Source organism: Eutrigla gurnardus (assembly GCF_963514095.1).
Source record: "Eutrigla gurnardus genome assembly, chromosome: 16".
NCBI classification, from domain to species: domain Eukaryota; kingdom Metazoa; phylum Chordata; class Actinopteri; order Perciformes; family Triglidae; genus Eutrigla; species Eutrigla gurnardus.
In genome coordinates this window covers 5,067,576-5,080,506 of record NC_139927.1, presented here as the reverse complement: position 1 = coordinate 5,080,506, position 12,931 = coordinate 5,067,576, and the positions used below count along the sequence as shown (strand labels likewise).

Sequence of the window (12,931 nt, the reverse complement as noted above, 5' to 3'; positions counted from 1 at the left end):
AAGCAAACCGCCGTATGACAAACAAATAAAGATGAAGGACGCGTTGTGGCGAGCGATCGGCGAGCAGCTTGTGATTGGGGTTCGTACTGCAGCAGCTGTTCAGGGTCAGTCGGATCACGGAAATCGGTGGTCTCCTTTCTGATGTGCGGTCCCATTAGTGCTGCAATCTGGACCACCGACGGCCTGAAGTCCACCTGGACCCCATCGGGATCGCAAGGTTTTATCTGATGATGGATTCAAAAACATAAATGTGTGTCCATGTCATCCAGCAGTTCAGTTAGTCTGTAACAGACAGGAATGGTAGCAGTAACCTGAAATAAGACGGTCGGATCATCTTGTGGTATAAAAGCAGGTTTTCATATGTCTGCTTCTCAGAATTCTGCACTCCAACACAATGGAGATTAACTGTCTGTTGTGTATACATAAGTTTCCATTGAAATTGTGTTTTTGCAGCACAAACAACATCGTCAGTGTCATTGTGTTGGAGTGGCAGTCTGAGTCTCAAAGCCCCTTAGAAACTCAAATCATCAAAATGCAAGCAGATAAAAGGCAGACTATCTGCAAGATATGTTTGTGCATCTGATTCTGGGAGAAGCAAACCTCCAGCCTCCACAGGATGAGAGAGCCTGTACGTCTTCTTTAGACTGTTGTTCCCTGCCTGACTGACCTCCAGTCAGCTGTCCCAGACTGAAACATGTTCACTGCCCTCCGTAATATCCAGTCGCTGCACACAGTTGAATCACAGCTACCGGCGGCCGCCGTTCAATCGGATCGCTGTGAAGCAGGGCCGACTCCATCCGTCCGACTAATCAGAGCCGAAGCATCCATCGTCCTCCCATCTAATTGGCTGCCTCCACCACTGTGTCCGACTAACGTTTGTGCAGCATGTTAATAACACATACCAGTCCACCCTGTCTGCCCAGCTGCATCCTAACAGTTTCCATCCGGGAGAAAAAAAAACGTGTAAAAGCAGCTTTTCATCGCGTCTCTTAGATTTAAAAGAATGGCTGATATAAGGTGCTTATATAATAAAGTCATTCAGTCTTTAAAAGCATAATAAAAGGACAAAATCTGCTGTCAAACTTCCCTTTTTCCTCTTTTTTTTAAACATCACTCAACCCTCTTTTTTTTTGTGTTCCTGTCAGATTTTATAATAAAGACGCCCTGAACAGCTTCACAGGCAACAAAAGGAGAGCCTGACTTTCACGAGATTGCGACAAAAGCACATTGAGTGCAATTAGCAATGCGTTTTGTGCTTACTCACTCCCTCAGGCTCTGCAATAATGGTTAGAGACAAAGCCATAAACGCACGCAGGAGCGACCTCCAGTACGAGGTCATCGACCCTGACACGTCACGTTTGGGAGTCTCCCACTCGACGCTCACTCATCCCACATTTTTAAGATTTCCCATGCGGGGGGGTGCAGAGTGGGGATTCCCATGGGCCGCCGGTGCAGGAGTCTGTTTGCTTTGAATTTCCCGCCGTGTGTTTGGTGCCGATAAGTGACTTTTGCATCGTGTGACTTCTGATTGGGTTCAAAGCGAGCTTTATTTTTCCATTTTACACACACACACACACACACACACACACATCGACAGGCACCCTTTTTTTCCACCGCACGCCAAACCTTCGCTGCCACTCACCGGCGTGAACATGAAAGCGGCGTGTTGGCCTTGGGTGCATAATTATTGTTAGGTAATCCTTTGATAATCCCCGCGCAATAAAACAGTGGGATCAATCGCACCTGCCAAGATTGTTTCCTCATTATCTTTTAAGTAGTGCAGTCTCTTCTCTTACTGGAGTGCCTGGGCGATGGCGATGCATTAGCACGGACCCTTTAATGTGTTCAAAAAATAAATAAATAAATAAACGAACACGCTTGCTGCCTGACTGAGGAAATAAGCGAGGAAATGAGTGACTCCATTGTGATGGTGTGCAATGAAAGGTTTCCTGAAGGCTGCCATGTGATTGCTTTTTAAGCTTTCATTGTTCCAGTCAGATGTGTGGGTTTGAAATATTCCGAAAGGGTTGCATTGTCATGAAGCCGTTCCTGTCGCAGGAAATGTTACGGCAAAGAATCTTTTGCTTTCTGCCAGGAACGATTGCAGCCACGTTACCTGGATGTGACTGGGGTTTTTTTTGTTTTTTTTCTGGAGGCGTCAGGTTGATGCCGTGAATCTGAGACGTGTCCTTAAACGTTAAAGCCTCGACTACTGACTATTTCACCAGGAATACATTAACATGACGGGGATGGGTTTGCCTGGTTGAGGGCATCATCTTGGTCAGGTGTTTATCTGAGAGTCCGCACTTCCTGTCTACATTTTAAGCGTGGCTTGTGCGTCTGCCTTGTCATTCGCCTCCAGCCTGTTTTGCGGTGAATAAGCCCTATTTTTCCTTCATCCCGCTTGTTCTCCTGAAGCCCGAGCCGCAATTAGAAGTCTTAATAAAAGCGTTTAGAGGAGATTACGCCGCAGGTCTGCCAGGGTTTCGTGCTGGGGAAGAAGTGGTTGGAAAGGGAGCCTAAAGTGTCTCCAGTCTGAACACTTTGGAGCTCGCTGGCTGTTCCAGCGTTGGCGCCGGTTTCACATCCTCCCAGCACCCGGATTTAGCCCCGGCCCACAGCACGTCTTTATAAAAGAGAATATTTATTATGTTTCATTCTTTCAACTTTTGATGAATGCTGTGTTTTTTTTGTTTTTTTTTCCACAGCCTTCATGAGTTCTCCCCTTTTTTGCAAAAACAGCGCTAATATTTATTATCACGGCGCGCTCATAAAATAAGCAACTTCTTTTCTTTGCCGGGGCTCCCAGAGATCGCAAGGCTAATACTTATTTATGAGCGCGGTCTAGAAAACGAGGACACAGACCTCCCCTTTGGATAGCGTCAGGCTTAAGAGACCAGGAGCAGCTGAAAGGAGTTACGAGCATTAGTGTAAAACATCAAATATCTCATAAAAGTTCTAACGCGGGTGGTGGATTATTCCCTTCATTAGCGTGCATGTTAAATGTGCTGGATTATTGTGAGGCGATGTAATGATTGCCATTCGACGGCTCTGACATGAAATATTATGTGGCCTCAGATTTAAACTACCATCGGGATTGTCTGAGAGATCGATCTTAATTGCATGTGGAGTTATTTTACATTTTAAGCTGATATCTGCGTATCGGCCCTCTCAGTCTGATTGATAACCACACAGTATGAGGATTGAAGTCATCCCCCCACTTCTTGAGGAGGTAAATAAATCCTTCCATGATGAGTCAATTAGCATCCTTAAGCTCTGGCACCTCCATAGGGTGCCAATCTACAGAATCACTGCAGTTAATTCATCAAGCAAATCAATTAAGTGCTCAGCTGATTAAATAATATTAGCTGGTTTAATAAACACAAAGTCCAAAGTACAGCTGCCCCCCCCTCCTGAAATCCAGTGGAGTCATCCGAAGCTGGCGGCGAGCCCCGCTCATCTCATGTCTAGCCGCTCTCCAGCCGTCCTATTGTCTGTTTGACTCTGATTCGTCATGAGCTGCCATCATCCGAGTGAGCGAGCCACATGTGACTCTAATAGGGACGGACCGCTGATGCGCTTGTTTCAGCGGCGGAGTCAGTGACCCCCGATGAAGAGAACCCCCCCTCCCCCCCCCGGTCTGCATCCTGACTCACCTACGAAGGTTCAAATGCTGTTTGGTCAGAGTCGGTGGGAACCGCTTGTTTGCTGCCTTCGTTTTGGACGTGTGGGATGTAGCTCTTCTGTTGTTGTTGGTCAAAGGTCTATATTATTTATTGACTTTTATTATTTGGATGGTAGGAAATGCAGCTGGATACACACTGAAAATATCCTCTCAGAGCTGTTTCTTACTTTTTCAATCTTTCTGCTTTTTGCTTTATTGAAAGTCATGTCAAGTATGGAGCCATTTCCAAATGAGTGGAAAGAGTTAATCTGGTGTTCTGGTGACCATTGACTAAGCCCCGCCCACTCTAGCTTTCCATTCTCACACAACTTGTATGCAAATTACATTTACATTGAGGTCATTAAGCTTTTGTCCAAGGCGACTTACAAGAAGTACATTTGTCAAGATTACAATAATAATGGAGTGATTTCTAAAACAATGGTTCCTTTAAAGCTGGAATCTGTTATTTGCTTAAAGACATCACCTCCAGTTGACCTTTGAACTAATGTAGTCCCTTAATGACGTCCTTGGAGATGTGTTGAGCTCGTAGACCGGACGGACACGCCGTTTGATCCGTTCCTTGCGCTTCACTTCGGCTCTTGCAAGCGTGACTTTGGTTTTGGAAAGGCTAAAAGCCGCGTGAACACTCCGCCTCAACATGTTTGACAGGCCTGCCATGTCTGATTGTGTTCCCTAAACTGGGATCGGACAACCGCTGTTCGGGGTAGCGAGCGGTCAGTTAGGAGCCATATGTGTCTGTAATAATAAAACTGGAACACAGAGGGAATGAAACATGACTTAGAAAACCCCTCTACACTAAAAAAAAAAGGTCCGGTCCGAGCATCGCAAGGAATAAGAAGAAAGGAAAATGTACTGTATGTCTACAATCATACTGGAAATGAAACTTTCTGTGATCACAAGATGATGCACGATGAGAACTGAGCTAAAACTAATGACATCTGGGAGCTGCAGATCCCAGCGTTGGATTAACGAGCCAATAGAGGTCCGGACACTGGCCCAGTGAACCGGGATGAAGGGCCCTAACAGCTGTCTCAGAGCTGCAGCGCTGTCCTGAGAAAGGAGACGCCACGGCCATGCCGCCTTCTACGAGGACGTGCACGGAAACCACCCGGCAGCATATGTCAGCACATCTGTGAGGTTGCCGCGGAAAACTGTCTGTAAACACAAATGTGTACATTTATAGCGCCGCGGCGGCCACCGTGGAAGCATATGCTGTGACCGGCTTTCACTTAAGTCTATGAAATATGTGAATAAGACTAGACAGTGCAGCACTTTGAGCCCGCTGTACCTCCGCGTACAGCACCACCTGAAGTCATGCTTTATGGAGACGGCCATCTGGGAAATCACCTCGCCGTCCGGCTGGGGAGAAAACCTGGGAGGGAAAACATGAATAGTAAACCCTCTTTTCCTCCCTCATTAACTACCGCCGGAGCCCCTGGAGCGATGTACATAAACTCTGCTCCTTCCGGGGGAGTTGCTCACTACTTAGCAGCGGGGGAAAGGGGGTCGGCACTGGCGTTCTGGATTTCTGCTTTTCTAAACTGGGCAATGGTCATTCACTTTACCTCGACTTCTCGGCTAAATGTTAAGAAAAAGTGGCCACAAATAAAGCTGTAACCCATGAGGGCTTTGCAGGCTCTGCAACCTCAGCCCCGTGATGTCACGGGGGGAGTTCGTGTGATTGATCGCAAGGTGAAGTGTGAGATCCGTGTGGAGCGGCATACAGCAGCAGCAGTAGTGTTTGGTCAGCTGCGTGTCACTCCCAATGCACCCAATTTGAACACATCTGTGGGTATTTATTGCACTTCAGCAGCGCGGAGCATAGATGCAGCTCCTCCACACTCCCAGCTTCAAAAACGAGTCCCAGAGGACCTCTGGGACTGGCTGTCCCCCCGAGGTCCAGGACTCTGAGGAGCAGAGAGTCCTGTCACAGTGTGACCAACTCATCGGGCCCTCCAGCTGTCCAAACACACACTCTCACACACTCTGCAGGACTTGCAGTTGTAGAGAGAGAGAGACAGAGAGAACTATGTTGCCATGGTGATGGGGAGTGATGTCACCGCACTTTTCCCCCGAAAAAAAAAAAGCAAAACAGAAGGGGGGGCACTAGGATTTGTTGTTTATTCTCCCAGACGTCCGTATGCACCACTCTAAGAAAAAAAAATGTAAAACGCTCTGCAGTGGGCTCACGTTTTGCACCGCGGTCTGCTCGGCGCCGCCGGCGCCGCTGGATCCCCGCAATCAGTCGCTACACTTGGAGGATCATTCCAGCCCCTAGAGATACGCAGCGCTGCTGGTTGGGGGGGCAAACAACGAGGTCCGGTCCCAATTTAGCCCCTCAAAGTGCACACGCGGAGTGTGTTCAGACGGCATGTGACGCGTCGCCTTTGAGGGAGCCGAGGCAGGATCACAGCAGGGGGGGGGGGAGGTCCCACGGGCGAGAAGAGAAACACTATGCTGACATAAAAAAAAAAAAGAAAGCGGCGTAGGGCCACATACACATGCGAGCATACGCACACGGTGGGCACGCCCCGCAGGCATCACTGGCATTTGGATGGCTTTGGCACAATGAGAGCACAGTGAAGACCAGTGGCGGGCTTCTCAGTGGTCCTCACACACACACACACACACACACACACACACACACACACACACAGAGAGACTTGGAAATGGCGAGCTGGAGGAGAGAGATGAGCGATTGTCTGTGTGCATGTACGCCTGTTTGAGTCGATGGTGCAGCAGAGAGAGACAATGGCAGCTGATGCCCAGTATTTGTGCTGCCAAACCCAATAGGCAGACAACTGTAATTGCCTGCCTAATCTGAGGCTGTGGAGAGGCCAGGTGTAATGATGGCAACTCAGTGAATGCACCGCTCCTCCACTTTGCTAATGGATGCTCGCTGCTCCCTTATTCCGACTCACCGCTGTCAATTCACCATTTCACTCGGCTTGGACCCGAGGAGGAGAAGAAGAAAAAAAGGTGTGAGAGAGAGAATATGCTGGTGGAAAAGAAATATATGTCAGCTCTTTGACACCTGCTGCCTCAGTCCAGACATTGTGTTGAATAGCAATCAGTAAATGTGAGGGAAATGAGTATCTGCTGTCATTGTCTCCGCAGAGATCGTTTTCTTTTAGCTCCCTCGGTGCCAAACGGCGTGGCCAAGACCCATTCTGTGAATGATCAGTGTTCATTATGCTAACGGAACCAACATGTTTATATGTGACTCGCCTGGAAGAGTCCAACGAGCTGATAGCAGATTTACATGTTGGTTATAATAGCTGAAAAGGCATAATCATCCATCATAATACGAGGATTAGGCAGCACAGTCTTCCCCATTTACAGTAGAATTAGTTTAAAGCTGCTGTAATCAATATTAAGGATAATAATTATCACTCGGCTCTCGTTGCTTTCAGATCTGTGGAGCATCTTCAGATTATTGTTTTGTTTTTCCAAAATTAGCTGGTTTTAATGTGTATAGCACCTCCTATTGGCCATTAAGTAAACGTCGCCTGTTATTTCACATGTGTGCATTCTCATTGGCTGCTTAAAGTCACATTGTGTTAGTCACATGACCAGAGCAGCCATGTTTTCTATCTGTCAGATAAACTCTAGAGAAGAGCAGGGTTCAACACCTCATGCATTTTTCTCCATCTGCCTGCCTGACCCTCAGAGAAGCTCGGTTTGTGAGTCGATCCGTGTTTCTAGAAATTATTTAATTACTATTTGTTGACATTATTTCACAGTCACTTTTGTATTATTTACACTTTAACATGTGACCACGTACTTTCAATAAATAAATGCTCCTTCATCATCGAAGCCACCGATGCTTCTACCGTAGCATCTAGCAGCTAAAGAGCCGGATAATCCCTCCAAACAGAGCGGTAGTAGAAGAAGAGGGCTGAATGTTGGACTGACATCCATCAGATGGACAGAAATCCACATGGATGGTAATTGCTCGTTCCCCGCTGGATGTGAAAATATATCAGGTGTTACAACTTGTTTCCCAGCAGTTTAATAAGAGAGGATTCTGTGACAGTGACAGTTTGAACCGCTCTTCAAGCATAACCCGGGGTCCTCGACGGGCCAAATCTATAGCAGGTGTTTTATGTTATAAGTGAGGACGGCGTTCAGCTTTCAACTTTCATTCGTCTGCAGTTTCAGCGCCCCGTTGTTCCCGCTTTGTGAGCAAATTCATTCTGTATGACGAAGAGTGAAACCGTTTGAGACGCCGTGCCGAGACCGTCGCCTCTCAACCCGGACCAGAAACGGGTCAGAAAGCAATGCAGCCGGACCCCCGTTCTGTTTTTTTTTTTTTTTTTTCCTGGAGATTGCCGGCGATTTCATCACTCTGAAGCTTCATTGTGACTCGACTTCATCACGGCTGCAGCATTGTTTGGGCAGAATGACAGCGATTGGAAAATCATCAGGGAAGCATGACACGGTTTCATCATCGCTCCACTTCGCTGGCTGTAAACTATTTTTGGAGAAGAGCTACAAAACAGTCTTCAAGTCTGCTGATGGCTTGGACTCGCACAGAAATACACACACACACACTAACACACACACACACAATTCAATTTGCCAGGTCTGCTAATTAAACAAATTTACTTGGCCAGCATGCTTGATGAGGAACCAGATTGCATGATCCAACCTGCTAGTTTTCCTGTTTTCCAAACGTAGAACACAACACACACACACACACACACACACACACACACTCACACTCACACACACACAAACACACACACACACTCACACACACACGGAAACCTGCAGAAACGTGTCCAGCCATTTTGGCACCCCTCCCCTTCCTTTATTAGTCGCTGATCACCTTCCAGCCGAGGCTCTACAAAGGCGAAATATGTATCGGCTCTTATTTTTGCTCCACGGCGGGCGATAGAGCTCCATCACTGTTGGGAGTGTTGTGTTGTAAACGCCCTGAAGTAAAGGAGGCCGAGGCGCTGCCTGAGGAGGCGGGCCGAGGCTCTGGAGAGCGATGGTGATGAGAATTAGGAATGTTCTAACGACGGCGCTGAGATCCATCCTGGAAATAGCGTTGTGATGAGAACGCGGTGATGAACATTATGATGAGAACGCCACGACAGATGATGATAATGTTGTAACGCTGATGATTGTGAAGGCGATGCTGACGACGATGATGCTGATGATGATGGTATCTTTAGAAGGGTAATGCGTTGCTTAGGCAGATGTAGAGTAGACGTTATGTGTTAATAGTCTGGTAGATGATTAGCAGGATTGGATCGGCCCACTTGTAGCCCCGTTTTTCCGCTGCAAGAAGCCTTTTGCTCACAAAGCAGGTCCTGCTGTGAGACGAGCCAGAACATAAAAGTACAGCACGGCTTCATTCACACGCAGCGAGCGAGGAGCAGGATCAATACTAGACAGAGGGTCACTGCTTGTACAATTTATATGGATGGGAGAGGGAAAGCTAGGTTGCCAGGTTTCCAACTAGCCCCCAAAAAGAGTAAGATGAGAGAGAGAATGAAATAAAATGGTGAATAAATCCAAGAAGTAACACAGGAAACCCATCATTCACTTATTATATGTCTCTGGTTTAATCCATAAAATAGGGTCGGTTGGGGTCACCATGAGGTTGCCTAGCAACCAGGGAGGACTGCAGAAGTCACTGAGTTGGCCATGCTTATGGATTAAACCAAAGATATACGTTGTATTATAGTATATATATTGATTTAACTTCATTTTAATGCATTTACATATAGCCTTCCAAGGACAATAACTCAACCAGACAGTTTTCTTGGGTATGATGATGGGACTTCTCTGTTCACGGGTCTTCAGATGCAGTAGAAAAGCAGACTCTATAGTCTAGTTAGAGTGGTCTAGTACCTGGAAGCCTTTGATCAAAACGGGTTGTCATTGATCATTTCCTTTGGTCACAACGTGCTCGTCAGCTCTTCATTGTTCATGGCTCGGTCCCTCACTGCTGCCCTCCATGACGGTCTTCCTTCAGGTACATGCACAGGTTGCAGCTGCTAATATCCGCATGGTCCTTCCATTCAAGCCGTGTGTGTGTTGCTGAGACTCATTGCCATCGCAACCTGGATGCCCATTCGCTCCCCCATCATACCTTTCACACCGCCCCAGTCGAGCATTTCCTTTTACCCCGCCTGCTGACTTTCTAGAGCCCCATATCAGTCCCTCCTCTGTTTTTCTCTTTCTTAGTTCCCCCCAACCTGACAGTCCCCCGGGGCAAGTCCCCCCTGGTGGCCCGCGAGGGTGACACCGTGGAGCTGGAGTGCCTTGTTTCAGGGAAGCCCAAGCCCATCATCCTGTGGTCGCGAGCGGACAAGGAGGCGCCCATGCCGGACGGCGGCATGCAGATGGAGAGCTACGACGGCGTGCTGCGTATCGTCAACGTGTCCAGGGAGATGACGGGCTCGTACCGCTGCCAGACCAGCCAGTACAACGGCTTCAACGTGAAGCCCCGCGAGGCCGTGGTGGAGCTGATCGTGCAATGTGAGTACGAGGTGTTTGTGTTGTTGTGTGTGCACGTGATGTAGTGTGTGTGTGTGTGTGTGTGTGTGTGTGTGTGTGTGATCTTTAGCAGTGGGATTGTTCTTTGGGATTGTGGTCACTTTCTTTCCTTCCACACTCATCCCATGTCTTTCTGCTGGCTGTGAAATGAGTCCGGTCCCATGATGCCCTCCGTCAGGACTGACAGGAGACAGCTCTGACTCCGCCTCTCACACTAAAGGGGGGGGGGGGGGGGGGGGCTTCATCTGCTGAGTGTGAGCTGTGCTGAAGCTCTAGTTACTGATGTTTACACTTGTTTTGTGTGTGTGTGTGTGTGTGTGTGTGTGTGTCACCAACTCCACAGGAGACACAAACACTGTGTGCCATGCCCCCGGGCCTGATCCCCCCCCCCACGCCCCCGCCACAGTCCCTCATTGTGAGACCCCTTCCCTGTCACATTCAAAGATGGCTTAACGGCTAATTAGCGAGCGGCTAATTTATTCCCGCCAGTATTCATTTTGTATTCATTTATGGAGATTTTGAATGGAATATTTGGAGCGAACGTCAGGGATTCAAAGCGTCCTCCGTCGTTCTCGGGGCCGGGGATGTTTCTCTCCGCTGGAGACCGAAAGTAAACGGAGAGAGATGGATGGGAGAGGAAATTAAAGCGATCCATGTAGGGGTGCTACCATTCTCTGGCAAGTGATTATAGGAAAATACTGAGTCTCATCGCCTCAGTTCTATTGTTTTCCTCATGGCCTACTTAGTTAATCCACACATTCTTCCAGAACTAACCCTAATCTAGAAGGAACCTGAGCAGCAGAACGTCACTGTTCAACCACACGCTTCACGCTGACGGCCATGTTGGAAGATGTCCACCTTAACTTCACTCGAGAAATAAATATTCAACAACTTTTTAAAGAAATGAAACGATTCCATCCATTCAAAAAGCTGCTTTTTGTTATTCTCTGTCTAAAATATTTGTAATTTATTATTTATTTTTAATTTTATTTCCAGTGATATTTATATTTTTGCTTGTTCTTTTTTACTGTTTGGGTCTTTTTTCAAAAAATGTTATCATGAGAAGCACTTTGTGACTGTGAGTGCATATCAAATACACATTATTATTATTATTATTACCAATATTTAGATTGAAGAAGAGTGAGAGCGCCCCCAGGTACTTTTCCCCATAAGAATTGCATAACTGCCCCTTGGTTTTTTATATGGCGTTCACGTTTTTAGCTTCGCCGTGTTCCATTTTTCCATTTTTGGCTGAATTGATTATGATTATGTAGCGATGACAGCCCCATATCAAAAGGTTAGTGGCTTTGCTACGCACCGACGCCGACTCCAGAAAGGAAACGGAGGATTTGGACTCCGAGATGCCCCCTTCATTAATTAGCAACACGCGGAGGGGTGTGCGCTGTGATGGAGACAAATTGTGGGACACAAATTAAAAGCAGATTGGTGTTAATGGCTTTTATTATTAAAGCGGTGCTCTCTGTTCACACCAAAAATAAAACATCCACCACCAGTGCAGCGGTCCGTGAGGAATACTAACACACATATACTGTACCGACCCGGCCTCAGTTGTTTAAACGGAGTTAAAGAATTTATGGTGATGCTTTCCCCTTCTGATCCCTCTCAGCAGAGCGAGCAGCGAAAGGTCGCCTCGCGTTCGGAAGCAGCAGGAACACACATTGTATTCTGTGTGCCAGTTTTATTTCCCTCACAATTAGAGCAGAGGAGAAAAAAAAAGAAAATAAGCACTAACTGTCCAGAAGCTTTATGGATATCCACTACAATTACTCAGCATGATGTGCTGAATGAAAATAGGAATGTCTTCCTCCCTCCTCCACCGCCACAGCTACAAGTCAGTGACGGATATTAAGAAACAGATCACAAAATAAAAGACTTCACTAGAGAGTACTCAGACGATTAGCAGCTTATTAAATGGCCTCAAGCCTCAAGTCTAAACTTGTAATTATTCTGTGATGTTAGGCCTGAGTTCATTGTTTATTATTGTTTTGTAAGACGCCGTGATTAGAGACGGTAAAATAAGAAAATGAACCCCTAATGGCTTCCCAGCACCATCGCGCGTGCCAGATGTAATCTGCTGCCATCTGAGCCGACGTGCCAACGTCTACCAGTCACTTCTGGCTCGCTCTCTCTCTCTCGCTCTCTCTCTCTGCTTTGCTATCTTTTGGAACGGGATCTATTTTCCCCGGAGCAGCTTGCAACAAGAAACACAAACATTTTAATGGGCAAAACATGCCTTTACTTATTGATGCTTCTTATATGACATGCATTTGTCCTGTATTGACATTATGTGGCCTTCCCATTTATTTATTTTTTTCCATTTTCTTCTTTTAACACGACTTATAGTCAAAAGTCTTCTTCCTATACATTTATCAAAGTTATATATCCAAAATAATTTAGCCTGCGACACAATGCTAGGCATGCGTCTGTTTCAGATGCAGAAATGCTCATTTAAGGGGTTTTGAATGGTCACTCTCAGACAAAAACACACCAACACGTTTTGACTCACCGTGTCCACAATTATTAGGACAGCAGTACGAGCAGCTGATCCCGGAGCTGCGTGGGAGGAGAATTAATCTGATTAGCCACGCTGTGGAAATAGCAGTTTGTCCGACTGCTGCAGAAGAAAGTCTCTCGTCTGCTTTGAACTCCGGACAACAACGATGTACGTTAATATAAATAAAACACACATTATAGACGAGGAAAAGACACAAT

General features: G+C 46.8%; 2 protein-coding genes across 5 annotated transcripts in view; both read left to right on the top strand.

Moving 5' to 3' along the window:
- The window catches only part of slc25a47a (solute carrier family 25 member 47a), a 486,107-nt gene that overhangs the window by 298,982 nt on the left and 174,194 nt on the right, over positions 1-12,931 (top strand). The gene's annotated exons all lie outside the window — the stretch shown is intronic.
- LOC311026719 (MAM domain-containing glycosylphosphatidylinositol anchor protein 2) overlaps positions 1-12,931 on the top strand; it is a 145,691-nt gene that overhangs the window by 90,171 nt on the left and 42,589 nt on the right. For 2 of the 4 annotated variants that reach the window (XM_084030413.1, XM_084030412.1), the window contains exon 9: positions 9,860-10,180. In XM_084030413.1, coding sequence (XP_083886539.1) covers positions 9,860-10,180 — 321 coding nt within the window. The remainder of the gene's footprint in view (positions 1-9,859; positions 10,181-12,931) is intronic. The other 2 variants (XM_084030414.1, XM_084030415.1) reach the window with 1 other exon arrangement.